This window comes from Mustela nivalis (genome assembly GCF_964662115.1).
Source record: "Mustela nivalis genome assembly, chromosome: 7".
NCBI lineage: Eukaryota > Metazoa > Chordata > Mammalia > Carnivora > Mustelidae > Mustela > Mustela nivalis.
In genome coordinates this window covers 132,399,000-132,412,560 of record NC_139026.1, presented here as the reverse complement: position 1 = coordinate 132,412,560, position 13,561 = coordinate 132,399,000, and the positions used below count along the sequence as shown (strand labels likewise).

Below are 13,561 nucleotides of genomic sequence, written 5' to 3'. Positions count from 1 at the left end.
AACCAAATCAAAAAAGAAAGCTTCAAAAGTGCTTTGAAAGGAGAACCAAAGTACCAATTAAAGGAAAAATTATAGGCAAATTAAGAATATGCTTTTTCCAATGACACTGAACCTCAGTCATTTTCTCCACGAGGATCTGAAAACCCTATAATTGTCCCAGAAGTCTGGCAATCTCACCCATTTTCCCTCAGAAGAATAAATAGAGAGCTATACGTTGTGGCTTGAAGTTCAAAGACATGTTGCTTTAAAATGGAGATGGGCGGTGAGGGGGTGGGTGGCCCATGCTAGGACTACTCTTGCATATCATCAAAAAAAAAAAAAAAAAAAAGGAAAGAAAGAAAGAAGTATAAGCTACACTTCTCAATGCAGTAGCTTCATTTATCACTGTTGTTTTTCATGCTTGGTAATTGGCAAAAAGATGAAAATAACAAAGATGCCCTTCTTCTCGCAACTTAGGGACAGTGTATTCTATTTCAATGGAATGTGTGCCTTCGGGGTGATGGAGGCACGGGCTGTAAGTATTTTAGCAGCCCGCTTCTAACAGGAGGGCGTCATGGGAATCTGGTAGGCGGGTAAATGTGAACCACCTCCTCGTGTAACTGTCACAGAGCTGGAAGGGACAGAGCTCAGCGACCACACTTACTCTGTACCTCCACAACAATCTTGGGGATTGATCCAGGACAAGCGTTCAAAATGTGAAAGATTTACTCAAAAAGATGATGAAAATTGACTGTTCTCTTTTGGAAATGAAGGAGCGTATTAAGATTTTCCATGACCAACACTTTCCTTCTGCAGTGAGGGAAAGAGACCAGACCAGTGACTTGGGCAGACCTGGAACCAGAGCTTAGCAATCTACGTCCATCAACCACTGCTCTCCTCACCCACCAACCCCCCTCCCACTGCAACACCCCAACCCGGGGGACACTCTTCCTACTTGCACTGCTCCGGGCGTGGGTCTATGGTAGATGATATGAGATGAAGGGAAGAGACGAGGGCTAATCTCCCCATCTTTTACAACCATAGCAATCAGAGTAATTATTTAGTATTTTATATAGCATGGGGCCCCAAACTTTGGAGGGGGGGATGGCTTAGCACTCTTCTACTCACAAAAGGACCCCTTGATAAGTATCTGCATTGTCTGAACACATCACAGAATCTGAGGTAACTAAACATACCCTCCGGGGGGAGGTTCCACAGACCAAAGACCAAGGACCCTTTGTCCCAAAGCAACCTTTCTCCGACAGAAAATCAACCCCTTGCCCTTTGACTTCAATGTGATAAGCCCCGAGTGAGTGGGCGCTCAGATCCAAATATTAGCCTTCATGTTTCTGCCAAAGTACAATTTGCTATATACTTTATTGATGAATGTTTAAAGCAGTCCTTTTTAAAAATGGACGAATCTTGGCAGGAGGTTAGCAAGTCAATTAAGTGGCAGGGAGAAAGTGTAGTTCAGTGTTACGCCTCATTTTCAAGAGTGATTGCAATTATAACAGGTTGCTGACATATTGTACACAGGGAACTGTTAGCCTGTCCAGTTTTATGAAAACCCAATACAGGAAATTGGGCCTTTCTTCCCAAATGAACTAGGGAGGGACGACCTGCCCCAGAATCCTTCCTGGTTCGCAGACAGCATCTTGCTTCTGCTTTTGTTTTTTTTTAAATTGTGTCTCCCCTGGTAACTCACTGTTAGTCTCCGTGCACTGATGATTAACTAACTGCTAGAGAAGGGGGCTTTAGGGCAGAAGACGAGAGGTAAAGGGTGAGATACCACTGCCAATTACGGGGTAATCAGAAAGCGCACCGTCTCTTTAACTAAATGTAAGATAGTGGCAAATGCGTCTGATTAATGAAAATTCAACCTACATCCAAATTTCAAGACTCCCTCTCCTGCGAAACGTTAGGCAGACCATTCAGCGACGTGAGCCGAATATTAAGTTGATTCTAGATCAACACATGCCAAGTATGATGCCAAGATGAAAAGAAAACAGGTTTGCTTCAACAGGTGCCTTTTCGCTTTAAAGCATTATCAAGCATATTAAGCATTAACACGAAAATAATCAGACTGTTTAAGAATGCCTACTTAGCTATATTAGTAGTCTTTCATGCTTTTAAGATCAGTGCAAATACCCCTGCTCTCTAAAGGGCTTCCAGCTTCTCTCACCCGGGGAGAAATCTCCTCTTCTGGGTTCCTATAATGCCTTATCCATATTCCCCACAGAAGATTTAGTCCATCTGTCTTGTGTGTGTGCGTGCACGCATGTGTGTGTGTATCTGTAGATCGATCGATCGATCTAACTACCTATCTATATCTGCCACTAGACTGCAGATCCTTGAGCACAGAAAACCATCTTTGCTAATCTTTATGTCCCCATCAGCTTTGTGAATTCCTGGATCTTATTGGATGCTTAATGAGAATTGATTATTGTGTTTACGGAGAAGAGGAAAAGCGTCAAGTTTAAATAACTCAATGTCACTGTAATCAAAACTGACAATTTCTATGCCAAACTTCTCACCTCCAATTATAGCGAGTTACGTGAACATAATAGCATCCTGCCCGGGCTTTCCTTTGGTTTTTTTTTTTTTTTTTTTTTTTTAAGATTTTATTTATTTGTCAGAGAGAGAGCGAGAGCAAGCATAGGCAGACAGAGTGGAAGGCAGAGTCAGAGGGAGAAGCAGGCTCCCTGCGGAGCAAGGAGCCCGATGTGGGACTCGATCCCAGGACGCTGGGATCATGACCTGAGCTGAAGGCAGCTGCTTAACCAACTGAGCCACCCAGGCGTCCCTTTTCCTTTGTTTTTTGTTTTTTGTTTTTGATTCCTGTCATCTAGTCCCCGGGGGGCGAGGAGTTGTGGATGAACAGTATAATCTATAAAAGTAATGGTATCAGAGAAAGAGAAAAGAGGAAGTATTTGGATAATCAGTAAAAAATGATCAGTCCTTGATTCTATTAATAATGTAGGAAATCACTTTTAGGTCGGTGTTCATTGTAAACAAATCCCTTGACTGCTGGATAGAGTGGTAATAATGGGGTTATTTAGAATGACCCAGCAGTCGGGGTGACAGGCTTTGAGCTGGCCCCGCCCTGCCTGTTGCCTCAGCCGACCTTCCCCACAGGGAACCTCCTCCCCCCAAACTCTCTACCCCTCCCCTCATCACAGCAGGTCTCTGGGTCCTCATCGGCACAATGGAAGGGGGAGAGAGTCAAGTGACCTTTCTTCTCTGAAATTCTCAGAAAGAAGGCCCTGAACAATTGAAGCTGGGACCAAGCCTGAACATCCACAGACATGGGCCGTGTGCTGGCATCATCTCCCAGATGGGAGTTCCTTAGGTGCTACCGTTGAAAAGCAAATGCAGGGGCATGATGTTAAAAATGACAATGCAACCTCAAGAAGGAGAATACAACTTAAAAAGAAAGCCATCAGTCCTATTAAAGAGCACAGGTATCACGACGAGCTGAGTCACGTATGAAACAGGTGAGACACCGCTGAGTCACGTCTGGAATGGTCGCGTCACACTGTCCACCTGAAACTAACCTACCACCGTATGTGAACTAAAATGAAAAACTTATATAAAAATATTCCCCCCCCCCAAAAAAAATCAGTCTTCACAGATCCACAGATTTAGAACAGAAGACAATATGGTTTCCAAGGTTCTGCATAAAACAAATCATCTTTTGCCCTTTTCCCTTTGGATTTGTACTTTTCTCCTTCCTGTTCTCTAGACATAACTCCAGAGTCTTTTGATTTCCTCTCCAGCTTTGCTTCCTCATACTTTCCCGACTCCTTATCCCACACACAGGCAATGTCAGTGCCCCGCATCTAACCTCCCTAATCTTTCCTTAACACTCACTACAGCTGTGATTATCTCGTATTTGGTTCCCTCAAAGCTGGAAACCATCTTGCTCACTGTGGTATGTCCACGCCGTTGCTGTTCAGCGACTAGGGAGGAAGGGGAAGGAAGGAAAAAGAAAACCTTTCAAGGAACATAGGTGAGACAAAGACACTGAGGTGGGAAACGAACAGCCACGGCTGCCCAATGTCTTCTCACCCTCCACTCTTCACTTAGCGGCTTCCCGACAGAAACCCTCGTTCAGAAAGTCCTGGGATAAAGACAAGAGCTTAAGAAAGAAAGCTAAGGAGAGCTCTACGGGGCGGTGCATGTTGTAGGATTAAGGAGTGTGTATTAATATGGCTCTATGGGGCAGTGCATGTTGTAGGATTAAGGAGTGTGTGTTAATATGAGGAGGAAGGTCAAGGTGTTGTCAGGAGATTTTTAAAATATTTTCTAAAGGACCAGACTCACACACAGCAGCTTTGTCAGGATGATGGTTATATGACCCGAATCCAATGCAAGTGAATCTGAGACCATGTATAGAACCAATTTAAGCATTACTTATGGTCAAAGACACGAAGTCTTCGAGTTCAGATATACTATGAAGGCCGTGGCATGGGTTTTTGTATTAAATTATCATGACCAACACAACAGCAAATCCATATTAAAATAACTTTAGAAAAAGTTGGATGATACACATGTCAGCCACTTTCTCTTTTTTTTTTTCTTTTTTAAAGATTTTATTTATTTCAGACAGAGAGCAAGCGACAGAGAGCATGAGTGGGAGGCTGGGTGGGGGGAGCAGAGGGAGAAGCAGACTCCCCACTGAGTAGGGAGCCCAACATGGGGCTCGATCCCAGGACCCTGAGATCATGACCTGAGCAGAAGGCAGAGGCTTAACCCACTGAGCCACCCAAGTGCCCTGCCACTTTCCCTCTCCTTTACAAATCCCCTACATGGTTTTCATGCTACAAGTCCCACCCCTGCTCTTCTGGAAGAGAAGGAAACACGTTATCTCACCCACAATTCAATGATTTCCTGGAATGCTGTGAGCCGCTCCTTTGTGTGTGTGCTTTTTCCTTCCTCCTCTTCTTCCCCTTCTCCTTCCGCTCCCGCTCCCTCCCCCTCCCCCACTTCTCCTTCTACCTTTTCCTCTTCCTCTTCCCATTCCCCCTGCTTCAGTCCCCTTCCTCCGTGCCCTCCCCTTTTTCTTCTTCTTTGAACTCTCACACTGGTATTACAAGTTCAACAGCCCAAGATGGACCTCAACTCTCACCTCCTTACACAACCGTGGCGATCTGACAAAATCTGAACCTGTCTGCTTTGGCTCCTTCTCGGCGATTCCCTTCCCAAATCACCACTGGGTTTGTGTTCGCTAGCAGATCACTCCACAAGGCTGCTTCTTCCTGTCCCTCTCTATGCCTCAGAAATATAACAAAATAGGGAGAGACTGAATTTCAAGCCCTCCATCACAGTTTTGACCTTTAGTGTGTATGTTCTACCTGGCCCGCTAGACTCAGAGTGAAGAGAAAAATCACTTTATACTTGCGCTATGGATCTGAGGTGTGTCATTGATCTAGCACTAAATCTATAATTATCCTACAATTTTTTTTAAGATTTTATTTATGTATCAGAGAGAGAGAGGGAGAGAGAGCAAGCACAGGCAAACAAAATGGCAGGCAGAGGCAGAGGGAGAAGCAGGCTCCCTGCCGAGCAAGGAGCCTGATGTGGGACTCGATCCCAGGACGCTGGGATCATGACCTGAGCCGAAGGCAGCTGCTTAACCAACTGAGCCACCCAGGCGTCCCCTTATCCTACAATTTTAAAAAAGATTTTATTTATTTGACATTGAGAGAGACAGCACAAGTAGGCAGAGCATCAGGAAGAAAGAGAGAGGGGAGCAGGCTCCCCGCTGAAGAGAGAGCCTGACATGGGGCTCGATCCCAGGACCCTGAGATCATGACCTGAGCGAAGGCAGAGGCTTAACCCACTGAGCCACCCAGGCACCCCTACCCTACAAAATCTTAAATACTCTTCCCAAACCTACTATTCAGTAGACAACAAAAAGCGAATATTTTCATAATAAAAACATTAGAGGCTCCACACAGAAATGTAAACATATGTTCATTCAATTAGGTAAGGTTAGGGCAGTCACCTCAGAAAGAAACAGCCTTTCAAACCTCAAAAACTAATGCTTAGTGGTTAGTCTCAAAAACACACGCAGGACACCAAAAACGATCTTTGGCTGGCAAACAAGGTACTGAGAGGTTAAAATGCCTTATCGGAGTTAAGATGAGTCAGTGATGGCAGAAGAACTGGCAGAACCCAGAAGCCCTCCTATAGGACACTGAAGACACCACCCAGAGTGACCGAAACCCAGGCAGGAGACGACGCAGCAGCCTCATGTGCCAAGCAGGTCCCACAAGAGCTAAGCACAGTGGAATGACCCAAGCCTTTCTTTTCAAGCTTCTCCCCTTCTCCCCTCCCAAATGGCTTAGGATTTGCACATTTTCAATTCTCAGCTTCCTTCATACAGATTCTTCCCTGTAGCCACCGATGAACAGGAGTAGCAGTGAGTCATTCTAAAGGAAGCACAAGGGGAAAATTTATAAACAGATGCTAGTCTCCTGTGGGTCTTTATATATACAGAGAGAGAAGAGGGGAGGAAAGAAGGAGACCGGGAAAGAGGGAGAGAGGCTGACCCGAGCACACTAGGCTTTGCGTGAAGCCCTGGTACGCGCACGCGCACGCATCACCGATGTCTGGGACAGAGAAGCAGGAAAGCCAGAATGGGTGACCTCAGCACGAGGAGGTGCCGAGACACAGCCGGAAGAGTCGTCCCATGGGGAGCACTTTTATGTGGGTGGATCTGTGCTCTGGTCCACACCACGGAAGTTACTCAAGAGTCCTTCTGAAAGGTGTTTTGTCTTTAAGGAAGCCACTGGAAGAGCTCCCACTCTCGCCGCCCCCTTCAGTTAGGGCCTCTATGAATATCTACTCTGAAGACAGATGACCACCAGCCTCTGAGACAGCCACCGCCCACCTACCTGACTGGTAACAGAGGTCACTGCTGTGTCACAACTTGGTCAACCCATATTTCGCCTTAAGGTCTTTTTCTCTTTGTGCGGCTCTCTACCCTGGGAAGTCATGTCAGAATCCTCTTCAGGGCAGCCGCTGTGTGCTTCCGGACAACAAGCCCGCCGCCATCAGCCTTCTCTTCGGCTCTTTCACCCTCCCGTTACCGTAGCGTTTGTCGCCTTTCCTCCCTGAATCCTCTGTGGTGACTAGAATGGGCCTGAAGACGCTGACGAAGATCCGATACAGCGTAAGGATCTTGTATGCTGATTTTTTTCTGCCATAAACACACAAGACCTGGGGAGCTTCATTCTCCTGTGAAGCGGGATCCTTGTGTCTCAAAACCTGGATGCTCAAAGGCCAAACCATTCTATCTGCTGTGTTTTGGCTCAGTTGCCAGAAGGAGCTCAAGTCTCGTGTTTAGATCTTTCCCATGGCTTAGCTCAAGCAAACGCCCCTTCCATGTAATATCCACAGCAGCAAAACCTGCAACTCTCCCCAGCCACCAACTGGCCCCCAGTCTCTCCTCAGGGTCTTGGTTACAGTAAGCAGGCTTACGCTGTCCCCCAACCACTGCACAAGAGCTCCACCCATCCCCCCTCACGGGCAGAGTCTGTGACCCCTTCCCACAACCCCTCGTAGACCACGAGGGAAATGTCTTCTTCCCACCCCACCATACATCCCAGGAAGACCCTCGCTAGGAACACAGCCTCTCCACCCATAGCACAGGAGAAAGAATCCCCTCTCGGGCCCTCACAGCCTGGAAGAGAAGGCTCACTAAGTCCCGAGAGACAGAATTAGAACGCAGAACCCATTTCCCATCGAAACAACAGAAGAATGAGAGCACAGCAGGTCGGCAAATTCCCAGATTAAAGGACTTTTTTAGAACGTGGGTGACAGATTCCATAGAACCTTCCTCGATGATAAATTTTTATAGCCATAAATAGTCATTTGGGGTAGAGGTACAATGGCAGAGAGGTACCGCTACGTAGTTTCCGTGGCCCTGAGAACCATCACTTGGCACTGATGATATTAAACAATTACTCTGCATGACCTGTAACTCTCTTTTTTTGAGATGCATTTTGAGCCTGCCACTTCCAATAATATGAATCTATTATTACCTCCTCTTTCCTCATGACAGTCCTGCAAACTCCATAAAGAGTGGACAGATCTATTCACAGAACAGGAGAGGCAAGATAAGTAATATGACATTCCAGTATTTAACAACTTCTGGTCAATCTGGAGGAAAGGTAGTAGTCGAGATAAGGCTGTTAGTGAACTATTCTATATCTCAAAAAAAATTTTTTTAAGATTTTGTTTATTTGAGAGAGACTGAGAGAGCACACATGCCCGAGCATGAGCCCAGGGAGGGGCAGAGGGAGAGGGGGAAGCAGCTCCCCGATGAGCAGGGAGCCCGATGTGGGGGCGGGATCCCAGGACCCTGAGATCATGACCTGAGCCAAAGACAGACACTTAAGCAACTGAGCCTCGCAGGTGCCCCTATATCTCAAAAAAAGAAGAAAAAAAAATTTAAATATGCTCGTGTCTTTTGTGGGACTACACACAAGTCCCATGTTGACTGTGGCTTGAATGAGCATCACTGGAGCTAACGAGTACTTTGTTTTTCATGGTGTCTTGCCTAGTCAAAGGCTCCCTGACCCCTTTTGGGGAGCCCTTCTGAGGAACACGTATGCCAACAGGCTGCCTGTTTGCTCCTCCTTCCTAACCCTTCCGAGAAACGGCCCTCATATTCATTTTTGCAGTTGACACGGCGCACATGTGACATCCAGGCCTAGGATTCTACAATAAGAGCACTCTGATCTAAATGATCATTCCAATTAATTAATTAATTATCGTTCCTTCCCTTTTAGGCCCTCATGCCAATGAGACCTAAACCCTTCTGCTTTCTTTGCAGGGTGAGAAAAACAAACCCAAGGAAGGCTCCTCCGTTTCCTGCAGGGGACAGAGCTGCAGCCTGAATCTTAAAGCCATGGGAAAATTCTGAATTTAGACACCTGAGCCCTGCTGAGCGGCTGAGCCAAAACACAGACGCAATGGCTCAGGCCTTTCAGAATCCAGTTTCACAGGAGAAAGAATCTCAATGCTGGGGTGTGAGAGTGTGTGTGTGCGCGCGCGCGCGTGTGTGTTGGGGGTTGGGCCTGGGGGCAGGGAAGGAAGTGGAGGTTTGCCTGCTTTTCCTCTCATGCTGAAGGCAGTGGGAAGCACTGAGAAAATTCTGCCTTGTGCCTGCAAGTGACCCCTCCACACGGCGGTTGGAGGTGGGACCCCAGCAAGTAGGCTGTTACCAGGCCACCATCCTCACTTCAGGGGTGTTTGGGTTCTGGAAGAAGGGAGTGAGGGTAACAGAGGGTTCAGCTCCAGACTCCAGGACTTTCCAGAAGGGGCCCACAAGTGGGGCCCATTTTTAGCACTAAGTAATTTGACCAAGTTCCTAGTAGGGTAATTCCAAGTGATCTGGCAAGCATGCGTTCAGTTAAGAAAAGCTATGTGGAACAGCCGAAGTTCAATTTGTGAAAAAAAAAAAAAAAAAAAAAAAACAACCCTGCACTCTCATTTTCCTATTGAAAGACACACTCGCAAACACACACAGACAGATTACTCTATTTTTAAAAAATACCAGCATCCCTTGCAAGCACAGTGCCTTGATTACTGACTTTAGCTGGAAATCTCTTCGCAATTGAATAGGGCAGGGAGAGCTTAACTTCCCCCCCATGTGCATCTGCGAGAATCAGACAGTGGTTCATCTCTGAAGAGCTGCCCCTGAGCCTTGGGCTTTGAGGGGAAAAGAGCCTGCTGGAAAAAGCTATCACCGTCGTGATGACACAGTGCTGATAGGCATCTAAGGGCTCATTAAAATGTAAGCCCCCGGACGACAGGAAATGCCTCTAAGCATTGTCTGCAACCTGGGCGGGCTCCAATATTAGTCTCCGTAATGCCTGACTACAACAGACTGTACTTCAGGTCACAGGTCCCCGGTGTCCGCCCGGATCTTTCCCAAATTTGCTTTTCCTCATCTGCCTTGCCCTTAGTATAACGGTTAGCCCCAGCTTTTCAAAGCCAGTCAGGATCTCAAATATCTTTGTCCCATTGTTGTCTATGTGTGTTTGTGTGTGTCTCTGCACTTGGGGTCTGGACAGCACAGTAAATAATCAGGTATAACACTCTCCTTTTCCCCTATAATCACCTTCCCTTCCCCATATCCCAAACCTGTCTAACATATAGCACTTGTCAGAGGGAGCGCTCATCACTGGAGTTTTTAATGGAGGGACTATCGGGGCACTGGGAAACAAGGGAGGACTGAGGGAACACCACTCAGCTCCTCCAGGCCACCCGGCATGGTCCACGGTAAGAAGAGAAGACAACAAATGCGGAGCCTAGCCAGCCTGGACGTGTCAGAAATCAGGACGCTGGGACGTTAAGGAAGCTGTTGCGATCCGCACCTAAGCTACCCGGAACTCCTAACTTCCCCTGCCTTATCCAGTACCTTCAGTCCCTCCTCAAAAATGCCTTATTCCAGTGCCTTCTGTCCCTCCTCAAAAAAAAAAAAAAAGCATAAACCAACAGCGGCGAGGCTATTGTCAGGAAGACTGACGTGACCCTGAATAAGTCACCTATGTTTTCTGGCCCAAGGGACCTCATGTATCCTTTGAGGATGGCTGGGTAGACCCCGCGGCCCCCTTCTGTGATTGTGAGTTACATTTTGATCTGAGTTAGTTTCGATTCGCAGTTCAAGACTAGGAAGGTTAACCAGGTGGTAATTCAAGAGGAAAGGGCCTTGGCAGTGTGTGAGGCCATCAGGGACCCAGTCCAGGTTTTGACTGGCTCAGGGGAAGTCTGGTTGTGGCTCCAGGGCACCCCTTACCCCAAGTCACACCATCCTCCCTAAGAATGAGCCCAGCACTGCTTGCCAGTAGCTTCTCCAACAAATGAGATCTTCCTTTTTACTTCTTCCTAGACGCAAGTTTTAAGAAGTCACTAGAAAACCAGGTAGAGGGGTACCTGGGTGGCTCAGTTGGTTAAGCACCTGCCTTTGGCTCAGCTTATTATGATCTCAGAGTCTGGGGATCAAGTCCCAGACCCAAGCCTTGCACTGGGCTCCCTGCTCGGAGGGGAGTCTGCTTCTTCCTTTCCCTCCCCACCGCTCATATGTGTTCGCTCTCTCTCTTCCCTCAAATAAATAAATAAATAAATAAAAAGAAAATCAGATAGAAACTGAAGGAGCTGCTCCAAAATGGAATGCTCTTACATCCTCTCTTCTGGGAGGGACAGAACTAAAGTCTCCACGTGGAGGTCCTTACCCTGTCCTTCCTTATCATGCCACCAACAGCATGACTGTGCCTTTCCTCACCTTCCCCTACTCACTGACCATCTTGGTTAAATACACTTACACGTGCCCAGACTCCTCTGTTCTGCCCAGTCCAAGTTTTACAGTCCTTGGTTCCTGGGCTTCCCCCCCTTTATGAAAGTGACCAGCATCTGTTATCTCCTGCCTGGGAGCTCGCGTGTCTCATTCTGCAGTGATTCTCCGCCAACCCAAACCTTGACCTGCAGCCTCCCTGCTCCCAGTTCAGTGTCACCCAAAGAAGACCAAACGAAGCACGCCAGGCCACGGAATTGACATCCAAGACTGAGAAAGCAGAAGTAGTCTGTGCCGTAATGCTCCAAGCCTCACACCCCAAACAAAACACACACAAACACACACACATAGACACACACAACCCAAACCTCATATCGCCATCATTTCCTCTTTTTTTTTTTTTTTAAGATTTTATTTATTTATTTGACAGACGGAGATCAGAAGTAGGCAGAGAGGCAGACAGAGAGAGATGATGAAGCAGGCTCCCTGCTGAGCAGAGAGCCCAATGCGGGGCTGGATCCCAGGACCCTGGGATCATGACCTGAGCTGAAGGCAGAGGCTTTAACCCACTGAGCCACCCAAGCGCTTTCGCCATCATTTCTATTAAGATTTAAAGTGCAGGTTTTTTGCAATCACAGTTGGTTCAGTTCCTTCAGGAACATTCCTTTTTTCGTCTCCATTTTATTCCTACATCAAACTGGATCATCGTGATCTATTTCCTAAGGTTTCTTTTTAGAGCATCTTAATTCTGGCAGCAGGACACCAGGCACATGAAACAACAGATCAGATACAAAGACTTATCAAATGAATATCCTGTCTCAGGGCTTTTCGTTTTTGAAGTCTTTTTTTCTTTCAGTGGGCTCCAGCCCACGTCTCTGGGCTCCCCGCACTGTTTGAAAATGCCTTCCTCCCGGGGGGAAGAAAGCTGGTCAACTTCTCAAAGCCCTGGGAAGAGTGAGGCTTTCTCCCAGCAAAGCGCTGCGGGCCTCCTGGGCAGAGCCCCAATGTCTCTGAGGAGGAACTAAGCCAGGAAGGAACAGGACGGGACATGCCAAGCCTCCCCACGCTTTGTAAAGGGGATCCAGACCAGTCCAGAAGCAGCCGCGCATGTTGTAAGAGACTCCCAACCAACGCATGGAGGGGGAGGCAGGAGGGAAAGGCAGCTTTTTTGGTTTCGGACAAGAGTCTTAAACTTGGAAGCACTTGGTTTCCTAATGTCTGTGCCATTTCCAAATCAGGATCCCGGGACTCATCCTTTGAGGGCCCCGGCGCAGTAAGATGGATTATACCTTACCTAGAGAGGTTCTGTATAATCAAAGAAAAACGCTTCCTGCCTTTGTCCAGAAAAATGAGGAGGGCTTTCCGAAGAGAGAAAAGCAATTTAATTATCATTAAACAACGTTTAACTGCTGTGGGCAATCACCCTCTGCACTGAAGCGTCATTTAACTTAAAAGAAACCACAGTGACCCCCAGCCCTCTCTGGCCCTCACGTGGCAATCAATGGCCAGGAGCTGCTCCGGGCAGGTGGCCGGGGCCACACGGCACAGCAGGTGAGAGACCCCAGGGAGGAACGGCAAGCCCCAGAACCGTGCGACTGCTGTACCTTGCTTTCCTCTGTCCTGCAGAGGCCCCGACAGCAGAAACTCAGGGCTCCGCCTTCCTTTCTCGGTCTTTCTCCAGGAGGGCAGACAGATGGCTCCATGTCCAGATGGGCAGGTGGCCATCGGCAGTCACCTGCGCGGCCCCCAGGCGGAGGGACCTTCCCCCTCCACGCTCAGCTCGCCTTCAGCTGTGCCCATCCTTCCCCATAGCTGGCCTGACGCACCCGAAGGACAGAGGCCCGGGATTTGCAGTGTGATTCATGGATAGAAAATACCGGTTTTTCACTGCTACGCAAATGCAGCCTGGGTGGGGTTTAGGTAAATCCGGATGTGGACACCGAAAAGGAGCGCAAGAATGCTGCTCTTTCCCCTGTGTATTCCACTCAGCCCAAGCGGCTCAGCCCCGCACCTCTCATTAGAGTTAACTTGAATGGCATCCGGTGAGAAGGGGGCAGCTGACGTTCCCATGCACTTGCAGATTAAACAGAGACCGATCTCGGCTTAGTTCACAGCAAAACTTATTTCTCACATCATGAGGCAAAGACCAAACCGCCAGGTGTCTCAAACTGTTTGCTCCAATTGCTTTATCCTGAAAAGAGTGCAGTCACGGTCAATGCCTCTCAGCCTCAAAACCCGCCAGGCCAGAGCTTCTAGAACAGAGGAAGAAAGAGAGGG

The 13,561-nt window shown here is 47.7% G+C and overlaps 1 protein-coding gene across 19 annotated transcripts in view; it reads right to left on the bottom strand.

Moving 5' to 3' along the window:
• The window catches only part of KIAA1217, a 377,430-nt gene that overhangs the window by 236,952 nt on the left and 126,917 nt on the right, over positions 1 to 13,561 (bottom strand). Inside the window, exon 1 of one of the 19 annotated variants that reach the window (XM_082742071.1) lies at positions 12,889 to 13,229. The exons of the other annotated variants lie outside the window; for them this stretch is intronic. Coding sequence (XP_082598197.1) covers positions 12,889 to 12,987 — 99 coding nt within the window. The 5' untranslated portion in view covers positions 12,988 to 13,229. Of the gene's footprint in view, positions 1 to 12,888; positions 13,230 to 13,561 lie in introns of those variants that run through there. 19 annotated transcript variants of the gene reach the window in all.